Source organism: Gekko japonicus, unplaced genomic scaffold (assembly GCF_001447785.1).
Source record: "Gekko japonicus isolate JY-2015 unplaced genomic scaffold, Gekko_japonicus_V1.1 scaffold568, whole genome shotgun sequence".
In the NCBI taxonomy this organism is placed as follows: domain Eukaryota; kingdom Metazoa; phylum Chordata; class Lepidosauria; order Squamata; family Gekkonidae; genus Gekko; species Gekko japonicus.
The window spans coordinates 141,794-159,459 of NW_015169190.1; the positions used below are offsets into that span (position 1 = coordinate 141,794).

At 46.6% G+C, this 17,666-nt stretch overlaps 1 protein-coding gene across 1 annotated transcript in view; it reads left to right on the forward strand.

Annotated features, from left to right (window-relative positions):
* FAT3 (FAT atypical cadherin 3) overlaps positions 1-17,666 on the forward strand; it is a gene marked incomplete at its 5' end in the record, with an annotated part of 357,302 nt that overhangs the window by 136,447 nt on the left and 203,189 nt on the right. Inside the window, one exon of the mRNA XM_015416224.1 lies at positions 14,737-14,798. Within this exon, the coding sequence (XP_015271710.1) occupies positions 14,737-14,798 (62 nt within the window). The remainder of the gene's footprint in view (positions 1-14,736; positions 14,799-17,666) is intronic.

Consider the following 17,666-nt stretch of genomic DNA (forward strand, 5'->3'; position numbering starts at 1 on the left):
CCTGCTGAGCTTTTTCTACAAAAAGAGCCCTGGATCCTAGTAACACCATCAGTGGACCCAGCAGCATCAGCCATACCATCTCAGGTTCATAGTCCTCTAATGTGATTTATGGTATCACATGTCAACAATGCCCTTCCACCCTCTACATAGGACAAACAGGCCGGTCCCTTAGACAAAGAATTCATGGACATAAGTCTGACATTGGGAACCAGAACATTAAAAAACATTTTAACCTTCCAGGACATTCAGCTACTGACCTAAAAGTAGCAGTTCTCTTATGAAGGAATTTCAAAGGGAGATCAGAAAGAGAGACGGCTGAATTGTAACTGATAATGACGCTCAAGACAATGCGTCCGCCTGCACTGAATCAAGACCTAGGTTTCCTGTCTCATTACCAGCGCTGATTTCCGTACGCGTACTACCTTCTGCACATCACACCTAATCCAATCACACCTGCTATTGCTATTTGGTATCTGAAATCACTCCACTTTCCAATATATAAAACAGATGGACTCCCATTCTAGCTATATCTGAAGAAGTAAGCAGTGACTCATGAAAGCTCATACCCTACCACAAATTTTATTAGTCTTTAGGGTCGCCCCTGGTTAGTATTTGGATGGGAGACCATGAAGGAATTCCGGGGTCACTTTACAAAGGAAGGCAATGGCAAGCCACCTCTGAATATCACTTGCCTTGAAAACCCTACGGGGTCACCATAAGTCAGCTATGACTTTACAGCCCCTCACGCACACCCCCTCCACTACAGCGAATAGCCTTGTTCAACAACTGAAGAGGAGATAGTTCAATTAACACAACATTAGATTAAAATCAGAGCATTTGTGGTTCTGGTTGTCAGTAACCTGTAGATGGACTTGGCAGTCAGGAGAAAACAGAATTAGATTTAAAAAGAAATTAGTTTAACACTTCCTTTACAAATTAATGTCAAGTAAACCATGTGTGTGTGTTAATGCTGGGTGTGTGACTAACAGCCATTACTTCATGCAGGCAAAAACATAATTCTCATTTCAGTGCCTGCCTGACAGAGCCCCCCAGCGGAGCACACGTGGTTGCGATTTCATTTCTCATTCGAGGTTTGCACATGATAGCTGGGAACTGCATGGGGGAAAGACTTTAGACATGGGAAATGGGATCAATTTGACCACTGTGCAAAAAAACTGCTCATTACTTAGAGGGAAAGCAGCAAAAAGAAAGCCTGCTGAAATCTTTTCAGCTCCTTCCCAGCACTCCGCCGGCTATTCTGCTAGGAAACTACCTCCAGGAGGTCGCCTCCGCTGGTTATTGACATGCAAATGTACACTCTGAGTGTGCCGCTTTGCTTCAGAATAGCTGTATCCGTAGTACGGATATCTAGACAGGGCAGAAATTACTTAGGCTACTTACGCAACTGTTGATATATCTCTTGTCATAGTGGCACCACTGAGCTCTTTTGTTTATAAAAAAACCCACAAGAACTTCTCAGCTTTACTCACCCAGATTTATAAAGAGCTCTGCTGGATCAGCCCAAGGTTCATCAAAGTTCAGAGTCCTCCTTCCAGCAGTGGGGTGTTTTCAACCAGGAAAGAATAAAGCTCTACTGCCTCTATGGGCAAGCCTCATCCCAATTATCCTGGCCCATAAGCTGTTGATGGACGCATTCTCCACAAGTTTGTTCCCAGTCTTGCTTTGGTGTAGTGGTTAAGAGCGCGGACTCCAATCAGGGAAGACTGGGTTTGATTCCCCGTTCCTTCACATGCAGCTTCTGGTGTGACCTTGGGTCAGTCACAAGTTCTCTCTGAGTTGTTCTCTTGAGAGCAGTTCTCAAAAGAGCCCTTTCAGCCCCACCTACCTCACAGGGTGTCTGTTGTGGGGAGAGGAAGGGAAGGAGATTGTAAACTGCTCTGAGACTCCGCGTGAAGGGTGGGGCATAAATCCAATCTCTTCTTCTCTTCTTCTTCTTTTGAAAGCCACCCCTTATGTTGGCTGATCTTGGACTGTACTAAATGAAATGTTTTGGAAAACCACCTGGTCAGACACTTGGTGCCATCAACTCATGGCTGACTTATTGCCTGCCTCTATGTAGTGACCCCAGAGTTCCTTGGAAGTCTCCCATCCAAGAACTAACGAAGACCGATCCTGCTTCGTTTCCAAAATCTACCTACCATCTTAGTGTAGTGATTAAGAAAAAGCTGCCTACCATCTTACTGTAGTGATTAAGAGCAGCGGACTCTAATCTGGAAAACTGAGTATGATTCCCCACTCCTCCACGTGAAGCCAGCTGGGTGACCTTGGGTCAGTCACAGTTCTCTCAGAGCTGTTCTATCAAGACCAGTTCTCTCAGAGCTCTCTTGGCTCCACCTACTTCGCAGGGTGTCTGTTGTGGCGAGAGGAAGGGAAGGTGATTGTAACGCTGCTCCGAGGCTCCTTCAGGTAGTGAAGAGTGGGGTATAAAAACCAACTCTTCTTTTCTTCTTCTTGTGTCCTGTGGTTGGGTGGTGATGGCAACTATTAACTCTTAGGTAAGGAGAAGTTGTTGAGGTCAGTAAAGCAGCATAGGATGAAAGAAATATGTTCCCCACCTGACACTGTTGTTTTGACCCAAATTCCATAACCCTCCCTTTGGAGGTGTTTGGATACTATATAATTTTTCAGGGGTACTTGTTTTGGAGACCAGAGAACCAATCAGACACCTTGTCAAAACCTTGGTTGAGGAAGTTTCATTATGTTTTAACAGAAGATCCAATTATGTAAACCAGGGTCCCCCAACCTGTCTGAGCTTGTGGGAACCTTTGGAATTCTGATGCAGGGGTGTGAGTGCAACCACAAAATGGCTACCATGGGAGGCGGAGCCAACCACAAAATGGCTTCTGCAGGAGGTGAAGCCCAATACCAGGGGAAGCCCAAATGCAGAGGAGAAGGGTAATTCTAAAATACACTGGGAAAAGACAGGTGAGGGAGAATAAAACAAACACTGGCGGCAGTCACACGGGCCGGAAAATGCGGGGGGGGGGAGCGTGGCTGTTTGCCCCAGAGGAAAATAACGCGCAGCCGCCCGATCACATATCCCGGTTGAGGTCCCGTGGTCAGGGGGGAGATGCCGATCACACGAGTATCCTGCACCTCCACTGAGAGCAACCGGGCCGATGAGAAAGGGAAAGGAAAGAGCCACGGCCTCTGGGAGGGTCTCGCGCGGCCCTCTCCGGGTGGGGTCCGTGTTCAGCTTGCAAGGAGGGGAGGGGGAGATTAACCCACCAGATCCCCCCTCCCCGCCAGCAGCCCTCCCTCCCTCCCTCCCTGGGACACGCGGCCCGCTCTCAGCCTGGCCTCTGCCGCTTACCCCCATTGCATCCTCCCATGGCCCTCTCTTGAACTCAAAGAAGCCACGCCGTGCGATCACACTAGCAGTTGCTCTTTGTGCGCATGCGCTGTCGGGCGCTTTTGGAGACTTGGGAGACAAAAAAAACCCCTTGTTTGCAACGAACATCGGTGGGTGCCAGATGCCACGGGATTCCAGTGGAAACGCGATCAGGCACCCACCCTTGCCCTGCGGTTTTCAGAAACTAGTACCTCGGAGGTACTAGTTTTTTACACCACATCTTCGGCAGGAAGCCTCGGGTTAGCCACGGGAGCTCTACGCTTCCCAGATGTTGCGGTGTGATCGTGCCCGGAAAATCCGCCTACCATCCATATCGTCAGCGCGGCAAATGCCCCGGCTGACCGCAGCCACTGTAGTAGCGGCTGCCACTGAAACTATCATTTTAACCTGCGTAGCTGATCAGATCTTCCACGGCCAATCAGAAGCCCTGCTGGGCAAGAGGCCCGCCTGGCCCCACTCACTTTCTAAAAACACTTGGTGATCCCCAAGAAAAGTGTTGGCAGGCACCATGTTGAGAACCTCTGAGATAAGCAATCAGCCAGCAAGCTGGAATTAGAAACTGGGGGTTGAAGTTGTTTTGTAAACTATGGTTTGTGCTGTGATTTGGTGGGATGTCTCAATTGACAAATAACCAATCCAGCCATTGCTTTGCTTCTCCTGTGCAATGACTTATAGGGATCAGAAGGCTTACAAAGTGGAAGAAACGAGCAGATGCACGGAGAGGGGAGGGGAGACCAGAAACCGTAGTTTCGATGCTGAACTAAGATCTAGTCCCAATCTCTTCCACTTGGCGTACTGAGTGAATCCAGCCCACCGCAACTGGGAGAGGAGAAAACAGGCACGTTCCTATTTGACAGCTGTTCCACAAAAAAATCTTCTGTTTTTAGCGTCTAGATTCTGAACCAAATCTTGCAGCTGTTGCTTCCCAGGGGCTGAATACTCCACCCCCTCCCCGGCGCTTGATAAAAGAGAATTCCAAGGCATTGCCCCGTGGTGACCTGCGCATATGTTTTGCGAAAGAAAAGACGGGATACTCTCTGCATATCTTCTCCCATATTAATATGGAATCACCCAAACAGAACAATGGTTTTGCAGTTCCTCCAAAGTGCAGAATACCCGATTGTCATACAGCTTGTTTTTCTGCCCCCGTGCCTTCCCGAGTGCCACGGCTTCCACTTCCCCACCCTGTTAACATGGCACGAGTTGGCTTTCTGCTAAAGGGCCAAACCAATTAGCATAAATTATACCCAGAGGCTTCCCAAGTTTTACCCAGTTTCCCCTGGCATTTATGCGTGGAAAAATTGAAGAAAATTGTATAATGATCATGTGCGCTGGATACCAAACTAGCCAGCAGTTAGATAAGTATTTATAGCTGCTGCTGCAAGTACTAATTACATGCTAATTACAAGCAGACTAGAATACCGTAATTTTCGCTGAAAAACGAGAGAGTGACACAGTTGTTAAAATCCATGCGGAGGCTCCATATTAACAATTAGCTGTTTAGGAGACACTGAATTTTGTCTAAAGAGGCAGACAAAAAGGACACAAATTTTGTTTTATGCTGATCTATGTTTTCATTTGTCTCCAAATGGGGACATTTTGAAACCTCTTTAGCTGTGGAGCAGAAATAAACTTCTGCTGGGAGAGCAGACTGCCGCTTTGAGGAACCATCCCATTGTTGAGTGGTGCCGTTGGCTGGAGTCGGTTGGACCGCTTTCGTTTGGGAGCCGCTCATTTGTCATGCGTGGCTCAGAAATGAATGGAGCCCTCGCTGTAGATAGGCGCCCCATTCCAGTGATTTCCCTCTGCCAAGCGGGGAAGTTCCGTCAACAGAATAGCTGTTCTGTGCTGCGGTCACATCCCAGTCCTGTCAAGGCAACCCGTAGCAATGATCTAAGCGCTTCCTGCACCTGATGTGAGCTAGGGAACTTTTTATATGGGAGAGAGAGTATTGTCTAGATCTGCATTGTGGCTTTAAAATGTCTTTTTTTGGTATGCCTGTCCTTTTATGTCTCTGTTTTGGCCACACCAGTGTAATGGCAAATATGGTGAAGTTTTTCTTCTTTTGTGTATAAGGACATAAGAGGAGCCATGTTGGATCAAACCAGTGGTCCATCTAGTCCAGCACCCTGTCTCACATAGTGGCCAACCAGTTCCCCTGGACAGCCAACCACAGGGCATGGAGGCCGAGGCCTTCCCCGATGCTGTTTTCTGGCTGTGGCATTCAGAGGTTTGGTGCCTTTGAATGTAGAGGTTCCTCTTAGCCACTGATAGACTTATCCTCCATGAATCTATCTAACCCCCTTTTCAAGCTGTTTACTCCTGTGGCCATCACTACACCATCTGGCAGCAAGTTCCACATTTTATTCACTCTCTACATAACCTCTTTGTGACCTGTCTTAGCGCCCACATTTTGGATCTGTCATTGGTCTGAGTCCCGACATGTAGAATTTGCCAGGAAGTCATTCTGCATGCAGAAAATTATTTTTTTAAATTTAATTATATTATTTATAGTCCACTTTCCTCACAGGGACTCAAGGCAGATCACATATAGTGAGACAGTAACATGATCAGACATTAAATAAACAATGCATTGAGACTGCAGAAGTCCGGAACCAGCCAGAAAGACCTGAACCATCACATAAGTACTACCATGACACATCAAGCAGTGTAAAAATTAAATAATAAGATCCTACTTATAATAAGCGATACATAACAGTATCGACTGCAGTCCCTAATCACTTATCCAAGTAAATTTGTGAACGATTTTATATAGTGCCGAATGTATTATCTGTGCCGAAAAGTCTTCTTGAATTATTCAGGTTTTTACAGATTCAGGTGCGTGGCCATTGTTGGTCTGACATAACAGAACAAAGTTTGAGTCCGGTGGCACCTTTAAGACCAATAAAGTTTAATTCTGGGTATAAACTTTCGTGTGCATGCACTGGACCAAACTTTCCTCAGTTTTTCATTGTTGGCAGAAAGCCAGGGAGAGAGGGAGCCTTCATGACCTCCTTGGGTGGCTTTTCACTCCCTTCTCCAGGATGTAGAATCCTAGAATCACAGAGTTGGAAGGGTCCATAGAGGCAATCTACTCCACCCCCCCCGACAAGGGTTTGTCCAGCCGCTGCTCAAAGACTGCCAGGGAGGGGGAGCTCACCACCCCCCTAGGGCAGCTGATTCCACTGTATACGGATGTGGTGAGCATCAGACAACCTACTGTGAAGTATGCAGATTTACTTGCTATCATCTGCATTTTATCACTCTGTTTTTCACAGGGCTTTAATTGTAAACATCTGCCACGTCTCAAGTGATCAGAAAAGATTATCTAACAGTTCCATCCGACTACCTCCGTTTGGTGTTTCTGTACTTCTGCACCCTATTAGCCTTTAAGACGGTTACTGTTGGGAGTGATCTTTGCTCCCTACACCTAGTTTTTTTAAATTATTCTGCAACTGGCAAAAATATCTCGGTTTTATACACCTAGTTTTTAAAATTATTCTGCAACTGGCAAAAATATCTCCTCCCAAACAGTCAGATTCTCTATTTAGAAGGCGCCATTATCCTGGCTCAGGTCTCACTTTTGTCATGAGCCTAACTCAGGTCGTGGTAACACATGCGAGATAAAGCGGCGAGATAAAGCGGGGGGCGGGGGGGAAGTGAGGCTTTTTCCTCTGGAGGAATTTGACCCACAGTTGCGTGATCACACAGTCCTTGGAAGCTGCGGGGGCAGCCCACCACTGCATGATCAAACGCAACCACGGGTGAGTCGGGGGTTTGGGGTTTTTTGCCATTTGTTTCTGATCCGCCCCGAGGGCTCCCTATGGAGTTTGCGATGATGCGCATACTGTGAATGGGGGGGGAACAACAGCACGGAGTCGGGGTGGCCTGAGCAGACCATCCCGACACCATGAGAGAGCAATGGAGCGATCAGACATGGGAAAGTCCGTCCGTGGCCCGTCGCAACCCGTTTAGTACTGGATTTTCCCCAGTGTCTTTTAACTCCACTTCTGCGGTGGAGCAGAACAGGTTGCCTACAGCTGCAGGGCGCTTCCCAGATGTTGTTGTCTGATCGCACCCTTTAAATCTGCCTGGCATTTGCACCTATGTCGGGTCTAATTGTGCATATGATTGCAGCCTTCGTTTTCCTTTTCTCCAGCCTCTTAGCATTACTGTAACAAAATTACTAGAGAGTTCGGGGAGGTCTTGGCCTCTCTGTCCAGTTTGTCAGCCCTTTGGGACAACCGGTTGGCCACTTTGTGAAACCAAGTGCTGGACGAGAAGGACCGTCCGTCTAATCCAACAATGTATCTCTTATGTTCTCTTCACCTCACCCAAAACTAAATAGGAACAGAGCCTGACAAGCACATTGTGGGGTAGTCCACAAGGAGTTATGCTTCTGTGAAAGCTTAGCTAAAACCTCCCCTTTGTCACACTTTTGTTCCACTTTGTTCCAACACCCCGTCCAACTTTTCCCCATTTTCACTCCATGGGTACATCGCGTAATTTCTTTGGTGGGGAACAGAAACCAGCATGATGTCGAACAGGCAAGCAGGAGGGCAGCCCTGAGTTCAGGCCCACCGATGCTTCAGATTCTGCCCACCTGTGACACCATCCTGGCTTCTTGTAGCCAATTTCCCCCCGGGGCCTGATCCACCGGCGGTGGGGAACGGGCCTCTGGAGTGGGGTTTTCCCGGCCCCCGGGGGGACTTGGCAGCCCTTGCTCCCTCTAAGCTGTGGAGTCTTGTGAGCAAAAATTCTACTTTGTGAGCTACTGGCATTAAAGGTGTGAGTAAGCGATTTGGCTACTGCGTAAATTAGTTTCCTCTGGAGCCATCCTTCCTGAGCTAAGACAAAAATGCATGAGCTGGAGGCTAAAGAATTGTGAGCTAGCTCACACCGCTTGTAGCACATGGTTGGTCACCTGTGCCCCAGGTACTCGGTCCCTCAACTTTTAACCGGATTGGTTTTCCCCTGCATAACCCATCATCCAAGATAGAGTCATTTGCCACTCACTTATCTCCCCCTCGTTACGAGTCTAGCATAAAAAGACCTTCTGCTTGGTACAGTACATCTGGGAGGCGCAATTATATAGTGATGTTTGATTTATACACGATCTTAATATATTCACTGCAAGGCACTTGGTTGCATTAGAAAAATAAAGAGCTTGTGCCGTTTCGTTTTTAGTGTTCTTTGGGGAGGAACAAATATATCTTCAGCCTTTGCTGGCAGTTCAGTTGTTGGATATGTGTTACAAAAACTGTAAATAAGGTCTTTTATGCTCTCTTCGGCTCTCAATAGGTCCATAAAAGCATTGACTGGAATAGACCAAAGCTGAATTGCTCAGGCAAACAGTCGCCAACACTGCAGCTAACTTGAGGCTAATGACTTGGAATGCTAAACTCCTGGATCCTGAGGGCAGTGAGCCAGCAGAGACATAAAGCCACAACATGGGCTCAGTGTCATGCGAGTGAGCCGTAGTTTTACCATGGTTTCCAGTTCTACTTGTGGGCACGTACCAAAAAGGGAGGCAGGTAACTAGAGCCAAGAGAGCATATGACCTTGAGGCTCATTATGTATATCACACAAAAACCATGGTTTGGTGTTCTTTCTGAACTGAACCTGTGCCTGCCTCTCCCCCCCCGCCCCCCCCAGTATAGAAGCAGTACTTGAATCTTTAAGAAATGAATGCCCTTTGAGATCTCTGCCACAGCAATATTGCCAGTTTTCAAACTTGGGCTCTTTAAGCAGAAGGCAGTGGGGGGGGGGGCTTTCCGGGGCTTTTTTGGCCTTTGAGGGGGCTGGGGCCAGGCACAGCAGCAACGATTGGCAGGCCTGGCTGCTCACTACTGTTCAGCCGTGTGTTATAATGGTTAGAGTTTCAGACAAGATATGAGGACTGCCTGGGGGAGAGAAAGAGGAAATAGTGTGGGGAGAGGGATACAGGGGGGAATTATGTGCCCCCGCAAGTCATTGTGAGCAATGTTCCCTCTCAGCTGGGGAGTCTTGTGAGCAAAAATTCCACTTTGTGAGCTACTGGCATTAAAGTTGTGAGCGAGCGATTTGGCTGCTGCATACATTAGTTTGCTCTAGAGCCCTCCTTCCTGAGCTAAGACTAAAATGTGTGAGCTGGAGGCTAAAAAACTGTGAGCTAGCTCACACTAACTCAGCTTAGAGGGAACACTGATTGTGAGTCCCCTGCTTGTGTGTGTGTGTGTGTGCGTGCGGGTGTCTATGTATGTATAAACTTTCATTTCTCTCATAGCTTTTACATTTTACAAGTTACTTTATGAGAACCAAGTAACTGATGTTACCAATGAGAGTCACTGCAGAATAAAATCTGCAAAAGGGTTTTGTTTTTGTTTTTTGTTAAATCCAGCCAAATTTAGAAATAAATATCATTCTGGCCGAAGAAGGTCCTGTTTTAGACCAGAATCTTGGCCATAAAGCCAAACTGCTTATCTGATGGGGGGGGGGGGATGTATGGAAGAAATACATGGAACATAATTATCCTAGTTTAACAATCCCTTTAAAAATAAAAACTCTTCACAGAAAGCACTCTACCTTTTAACAAGCCACATTATTTCTGTTTTCGTTTATCTCAGAGAGAGGTCATTTCCCTCACATTGTCCTGTCAGCAGTAACAACAAAGGAATAAAAATGCAAGTTTTAAAAATAATTGCACATTTGGCCTTGGAATTATTATTATTATTATTTCATATTTAACAAATTCCCATTCATCCCAGATAAAAATACATCCTGTTTCACACTGCAGGCTTACAGGGGTAATTATATTAAATGATATGTTTATTTATATCTCCAAGTCACATTTAAGTTATTTTCTGTGATTTATTTTTTTTAGTGTTTCATTATATCAATCTCTAATTCACTGTGCCAGCTAGATGAATACGCTGTTAGTGTTTAAAAGACATCTTATTCGCAGTAGGTAATAAAATTGCTCTGTATTATTGTGGCTCCTTTCCACATGCCTGCTGTCAGGAAGACTAGAGACTCTTGCATGTGGAGCTGAAAAGACTTCTGATGTATTAGGCTAGAGGAGACTTTTTTTCAGGTTTTGATCACGAGTCTCCTTTAAACAAGAAGGAAATGCTGTTTATCGTTTTTTTAAAAAGAACAGAACTGAGTAACGTGTAACGCTATCAACTGATTTTTAGTTGAATGAGCAATCTGAAGCTATATCGAATCATAACTGAGGCAGGGGTCCCCAACCTTTTTGGAGCCTGCGGGCACCTTTGGAATTCTGATGCTGGGTGATGGGCACAGCCACAAAACGGCTGCCACGGGAGGCGGAGTCAACTACAAAATGGCTGCCACAAGAGGCGGAGACAACCACAAAAATCTGTAGGTCATGCATAACTCTAATAGAAACTCTGCAGCATTTCAAGTAGAGGCTCTTTTTAAATGAATGTGCTGTGTAAACAGTTTTTTTTGTGCATACGCACAGCTTATCTACAGTCATACGGTGCAGATCCTCAAGCTGTGGTGGAAGCTGCTGCCAAAGCAAGTTTTTTTAAAATGTACACTACCAATCAGATCTGCAGTGGCCCTTTCACAAGCCTTCCAATGGGTGATCAGAAGCTCCACCTAACCCAGCCCCATCCAGGAATGGTGTCCGCAGGTGCCACGGCGCCCCCAGGCACCATGTTAGGGAACCCTTAGCTGGGGTGTCAGAGGAGGGCCCAGGTTCAAATGCCCACTCGGCCATGAAACACCCTGGTTGACCTTGGCCTATTTCCCAGCTTAACCCACCCCAGAGGGTCGTTGTGAAGGTAAAAATGAGGTGGGGAGAACCGTGTATTCTGTGTTGAGCAGTTCCCTGGAGGAAGAGTGAGATAGAAATATGTTATTATTATATTAAGTTGACCGACTGAAGGTCATAGACTCCAACCCTGAAGTTAGAAGTGCTGTACAATGGATAGTAGGTTTGGCAGCATGGACTCACGTTGGATTGACAGTGTCATCAGACAACAGCTTGCATATGTGAATTAGCAGGTCTGCACCTTCTCAGACAGGTGTCTGGGAAAGTGAAATTAAACATGTCCTGTGACAGGTCTTTAAAGATTAACAACATTTAATTATATACGAACTTTGGTGAGTCACAGTTCGCTTCGCCAGACATGTGAAAGGAAATCAGACTTGGGAGTCCTACTTCAGGGGGGAATTATAGGAGGAGGAGTAAGGCCAGAGGTAAGGGCACTCTCTGCCGGCACTCCCACTCCCTGCCCCCCTCTTGTAATCTTCCCACTTTGGTGTACTGGTTAAGTGCACGAACTCTAATAAGGGAGAAGTGGGGTTTGATTCTCCACTCCTCCACTTGCAGCTGCCAGATGACTTTGGGCAAGCCATAGTTCTATCAGAGCTGTTCTCTCATGAGCAGTTCTATCAGAGCTCTCTCAGCCTCACCTACCTCACAGGGTGTTTGTGGTGGGGAGGGGAAGGGAAAGGAGGTTGTAAGACTCTGAGTGAATCTCTTCTTCTTCTTCTTCTTCTTCTTCTTCTTCTTCTTCTTCTTCAAACCTCTGAGATCCTTTATCTGGAGACGATGGACGGAGGTGGCATCGAGGTTTGTTGTGGGGGGTAGTCCTTGGGTTTCTGTCTTCATTGGGAACAGTAGATTCTTCAGCCTGGGGAGTGGATTGTGTTTGCAAGGATCCAAGGCCTGTAAAAGGGAAGGAGCATCCTCCAGCAGAGATTGTAATCCATGATGAACAGAAATGGTAGGCCACGATTTGTATGAAATCAGAAGTTGCCGGTTGAGTCTGAACAAATCAGGGGAGTAAGGGAGGGACAGACTCTTATTAGTGAAGCACAGTGGTTCAGTGGCAGATTATCTGCTTTCCGTGCAGGAGGAGGAGGAGGAGGAGGAGGAGATTGGATTTATACCCCGCCCTTTACTTGGAGTCTCAGAATGGCTTACAATCTCCTTCCCCTCCCCACAACAGACACCCTGTCAGGTAGGTGGGGCTGAGAGAGCATTCTTGAGAACTACCCATGAGATAACAGCTCTGAAAGAATTTATGACTGACCCAAGGCCACACCAGCAGCTGCATGTGGAGGAGTGGGGAATCAAACCCAGTTCTCCCAGATTAGAGTCCGTGCTCTTAACCACTGCACCAAACTGGCTCTTAGCTCCAGTCTCTGTCATCTCCCATGAAGAGGATCTTCTAGTAGGTGATGTGAAAGACCTCAGCCTAAGACCCCGGAGAACCACTGTTGGTCAAAGTAGACAATATTGACCTTGATGGCTCCGTAGAAGGCAGCAAGAACCTGGAGGGGGGTTTTAGAATGTGGCAGAGTCCATCCTCCAAAGCAGCCATTTCCTCCAAGGGAGGAATTCTGGGAGGTCTTCAGGCCCCACCTTGAGGTTGGCAACCCTAACCCAGGACTTGTTCATGTAGCAAGTGCTTTTGGCGTTATGCCTGGACCACAATTGATGTTTTTAAAGTGTACACCTGAAAATGTAAACTCTGAATGTGGCAGAAAGTTAAGATACACCCCCAATTAAGGAAGAAACCAAGTCTTTGGATGCCACTCACTGCCAGCAGTTAAGACAGAAAGTAGTAGATTTTTCTGCTCATCGCAACGTGTTGTGAAAGACAGAAGCATGCTTTGGTTTGACCTCTCTAATTGCAGTTAAAGGAAAAATGAAAGTTAAAATTGCTTTAATGAGTCAGTCAGGACTACAAATCAAGGAGACTCTCTTTAGCGTATTAGGTTCTTTGTTTAAGGACTGCACTGAGGCCATGCATTAGTAGAAGGACAGTCGTTAAAGGAAAAGATATCAAGATTTATTTATTCTTTAAATGTACAGGTCATAATTGTCTTTCCTTTGTATTTGGGCTACAAAATCCAAGCGAAGGAGCAGAGTACCTGGTGGGCATCTTAACGTACATCCCACCTGTAACTATACCAAGGAACAAAAGGCAATACTCATGGGCTCTCCAAGCCAGCCTTGGATCTACTGAGCAAGACTTCTGTAGTGTGTTCTGTGGAAACACAGATCATAGAATCATAGAATGTTAGAGTTGGAAGGGATCTTGCAGGTCATCTAGTCCAACCTCCTGCACTCTGCAGGAGTATAGCTGAAAGATAGCCCTACAACCAGGGGTCATTGCGGGGGATCGCAGTTCCCCCGGGTGAGGTGCGGGGGGCGGGGGAAACGACAAAGCCCCGCCCCCTGCTTCCGGTCGGGGTAAAATGGCGATTTGATGCACCCTGTAAGTGCTCAGGTTCCTTACAGCAGTTTGGACTGTATTTTGGTCCAACGCGGCTTCCCCCAGGCAGGGGGAATGACTGGCAGGCATCAAGACCCAAGAGAGAGTTGAGATTGGTGTGATCAAGTCTCGGAGGAGGCTTGTATTACACTTTGATCCCCTCTCCCGAAGCGGGCGAGCGCATTCAGGGGGTGTGGCCTCATGACATACTTCCAGTGATGTCAGGGGGTGTGGCATATGCTAATGAGTTATGCTAATGAGTTCCCCTAGCTCTTTTTCTACGAAACGACCCCTGCCTACAACATACCCGAAAGGTGGTCGTCTAGCCTCCACTTGAAAACATCCAGCGAAGGAGCATCCACCACCTCCCGAGGCAGTCTGTTCCACTGCTCAACCACTCTTACAGTTAGGAAGTTTGGCCTTTGGAGTTACATTGGAGCAAGTGGTTAACTTCATGTAATGGACTGGGACCTCGCTCCCCACATTCTGATGTAATCCCTATTGGAAGATTGCATCCAAATGCATTTTAACTGTACAAATCACATATAATTTTGCTTTTTTTATGTTAGGTAAGGTTGCCAGGTCCTACCTTGTCACCAGCGGGGGGGGGTGTTGGGGGGCGTTCCTGGGGGCGAGGGGACGTCGCACGACATCCTGTTGTGATGACATCACGCAGCAACACTGTTTTGAGGACAAAACTCTATGGTTTGAGGGCAAATTTACCACAGAGTTTTGCCCTCAAAACAGAGCATTCCCCACAGCATCACCGATGTGATGACATCACTTGATGTCATCACGTCAGGGACATGGCTGTTTGGGGGTGGGGTTTCTCCCACTGGCCAGCTGGTCAGTGGCAGGCAGAAGCCTCAAAAGTTGGGGGAGCCCCCACTGAGATGTGAGGACTGGAAACCTTAATGGTGGGGGCTTTATCTCCCCCCCACTGCAGTGGATAACTGCAAGACCTTTTACATCTTACTGCTGTCATTGTTTAAAGGAGAACAAGAACTCTGTGTATGATTCATGTACCACTTAATTTTTCCTTTTCAGCTTTCCTTCATACGACCCATAGGAGACCTTGTACTTGTCTGACAGTTAACTGAAATGCAAACATTCTTTTCTTTCTTACAGGTCTCATAACCACGACGTCAAGAAAATTGGATCGAGAACAGCAGGCAGAACATTTTCTTGAGGTAAGATGAGAGAAGAAATCTGCTCTGAAAGGCAATTTTATAGCAATAATTAGGGAGACCCAAAATGAGACAGATTGACTCTGTAAAGGAAGCCACGGCCCTCAGTTTGCAAGACCTGAGCCAGGCTGTAGACGAGAGGACTTTTTGGAGGTCATTAATTCATAGTGTCACCATAAGTTGGAGGCAACTTGACGGTACTTAACACACATACAGTTTCGAAATCAGCAACAAAAATAAATTGGCCACATTAAATGCATTTTTCGAAGAGTACCCTAGTTATCCATCTCTGCTGAGTGCCCTCTCAATTCACTTCACGTTCTGGTTTTATCAAAGTCAGCTAACATTCTCGAGATGGTCATTCAGCATCCCTGAAGAAACGCTTCTATCATTCCCCCAAAACATCCCACTTCCCTTGAAGTTCTTCAAATGTTTCATTTAAGGAAGAACTCTCCAATTCACTTTGAATCCCCCTTAAACCAAAATATCCTTCAGTGATCTTTCTGCTTCTGACGAGCAAAGTGCAGATGGGGCTGAAGGAGAGGAAAGTGGGCTGTGCTACGTCCCACGGCTCAATAAATCTGCGCCATCTTGCCTTAATGGTACCATTTTCACTGCCGAAGAAAAGCAGCCAACTGAAATTAACTTGGAGTGGAAATGTGTGCGCTAATGAGAAGTTTGGGGGCCTGTAACTTTTTTACTGCCTTGGGCGCACAAACAGAACAAAACAGACCGAGTTCTCCTTAAAATAAAAAAGTGTCATATATTTTAATGGAGAAGGAATGGACGAGGAAATAATTTATTACCGTTTAGGCTTTAGCTGAGTGAGGTTGACTCATGTTGCTCTAATAGGGAAACCAGTACCTCGCATTTTGCAGTAATAGGATGAAGAGAAACGCAAAACCCTGCCACAGCAGGCTGTGTGAACCAGTGGGCAATCAGGGAGAATGATTTAGTGTCCGACTGCTTTGGGATCTTCTAGACTAGAAGAAGCCAAATTATAGACCGGCAGGTGCAAAAGATTAGAGGCCCTGATAGGCCATTCTCAGATGTTAATAATGCATTAACGTTTTGCCTGTTTGGCAGTATGTTCCACCATGCCAAAAACAAACATACTGTTGACAGTTCGGCACAAAGTTGTCTGGAAGGGAAGCGTTCCTTTTATGACACTGGCTTAGCGTTTTGTGAAACAGTTGCCTCTTAATGTGGTTAATTAACCTCCTGGGGGACCCTTAATTGCCAATATAACCGTGGTTTTCCCGTCGTCCCGCTCCAGCCTTCCGGATTTATTTCATACTCTTCCTCCCATTAGAGTCTGACTGACATAAAAAGAGAATAAAATTGGCTCCCCGTGAAAAGCTATCTGACGGGAGGTTGACCTGAAAGCTTCCGTTTTCCGCTTCCATGGTGTGTGCGCGAGCATGGGAGAGGGGAAGAGGGACAGAAGCATTGATGGGCTCCTGGGAGGACGGAGGTCTTTTAATTATTTCTTGAAATAAGCCTGCCCCTCAGTTTCACTAATTTTGACTGTGACACATAATACCCTTAAAGGTCTTTCTTTACCCTATTCATAACCAATCAATGCAAAGCTTGAATAGTATGAAAGCATTGGAGCTCTATAGGCAAAGGAGATATTGGCGAACAATGAATTTGCCTTTTATATGGTGCTTTAACATGCGGAGGTGAACTTTCCATTATGACTTCAAAATCACTTTCCTGGGTAGTTACAGCTGATATATTTATGAAGATAGGATCCTGGGGATTTGGGTTTTTTTTAAAAAAGCAACCAATGAGAAGTTAAGAGGACCTGTCAACTTGATTCTTGGAATCACTAGGTGTCCACCAGATCACCCTTCTACATCCTTCCTGACACTCTCACAAAGTTCTCAAAGACTGATAATACAAGACTTTTATAGAAGACTTCCTGATTCTTTCTCAGCAATGAATGCTTTGGCTGTTTGCCGGAATTACCCATTTACCCTGACCTTCCTCCAAAGAGTTCAGAGATCAAGTTTCTCTCCTTCTCCATCTTATCTTCGGGACAACCCCTGGAAGGTAGTTTATGCTGATAGGGAATGGCTGACCCAAGGTTACCTAGTAAGCTTCATGGCTGAGAAGGGATTTGAAGCCATGGACTGCCTGGTCCCAGGGGAACATTCTAACGTCATTCTGGCTCTCTCTTGGTGATTGCGTTAAGCCACTTAAGAAGAAGGAGAAGCATGATTTCAACTATTAAATAATTCCAACAAAAGTCTACTGAAGTACGTTTGCTTTTGTCTCTGAAGTGATTCATGACGCTTAGCATTCTACAGCCCGTGTTGGGATGGCCCATGCTAGGCTGGTCTTGCCAGATAAGCAGGCTCGTCCCTGGTTAGTACTTGGGTGGGGGACCAACAAGGAAGTCCAGTGTGGCTTGCTACTCAACGGCAGGAAACGGCAAGCCACCACTGTTCCTTTCTTGCCTTGAAAACTCTACCGGTTTGCCGTAAGTCAGCTGCAACTTGATGGGACTTTGTGTACCCCTGTTTAAGGATTCGGGCTGCCAAATTGGGTGGGGGACCAACAAGGAAGTCCAGTGTGGCTTGCTACTCAACGGCAGGAAACGGCAAGCCACCACTGTTCCTTTCTTGCCTTGAAAACTCTACCGGTTTGCCGTAAGTCAGCTGCAACTTGATGGGACTTTGTGTACCCCTGTTTAAGGATTCGGGCTGCCAAACCGCGGCGGGGGATCCGTGCGTCGTCACAGGATCGCTGCCGCGAGGGGACAGCAATCCGCGTTGCACCGGCGTCGCCAGGATGTGACGCTACGCGTCGCCCTGGCAACGGGACTCCAAACAGCCCCGTTGCCAGAGCGACACATAGCATCACATC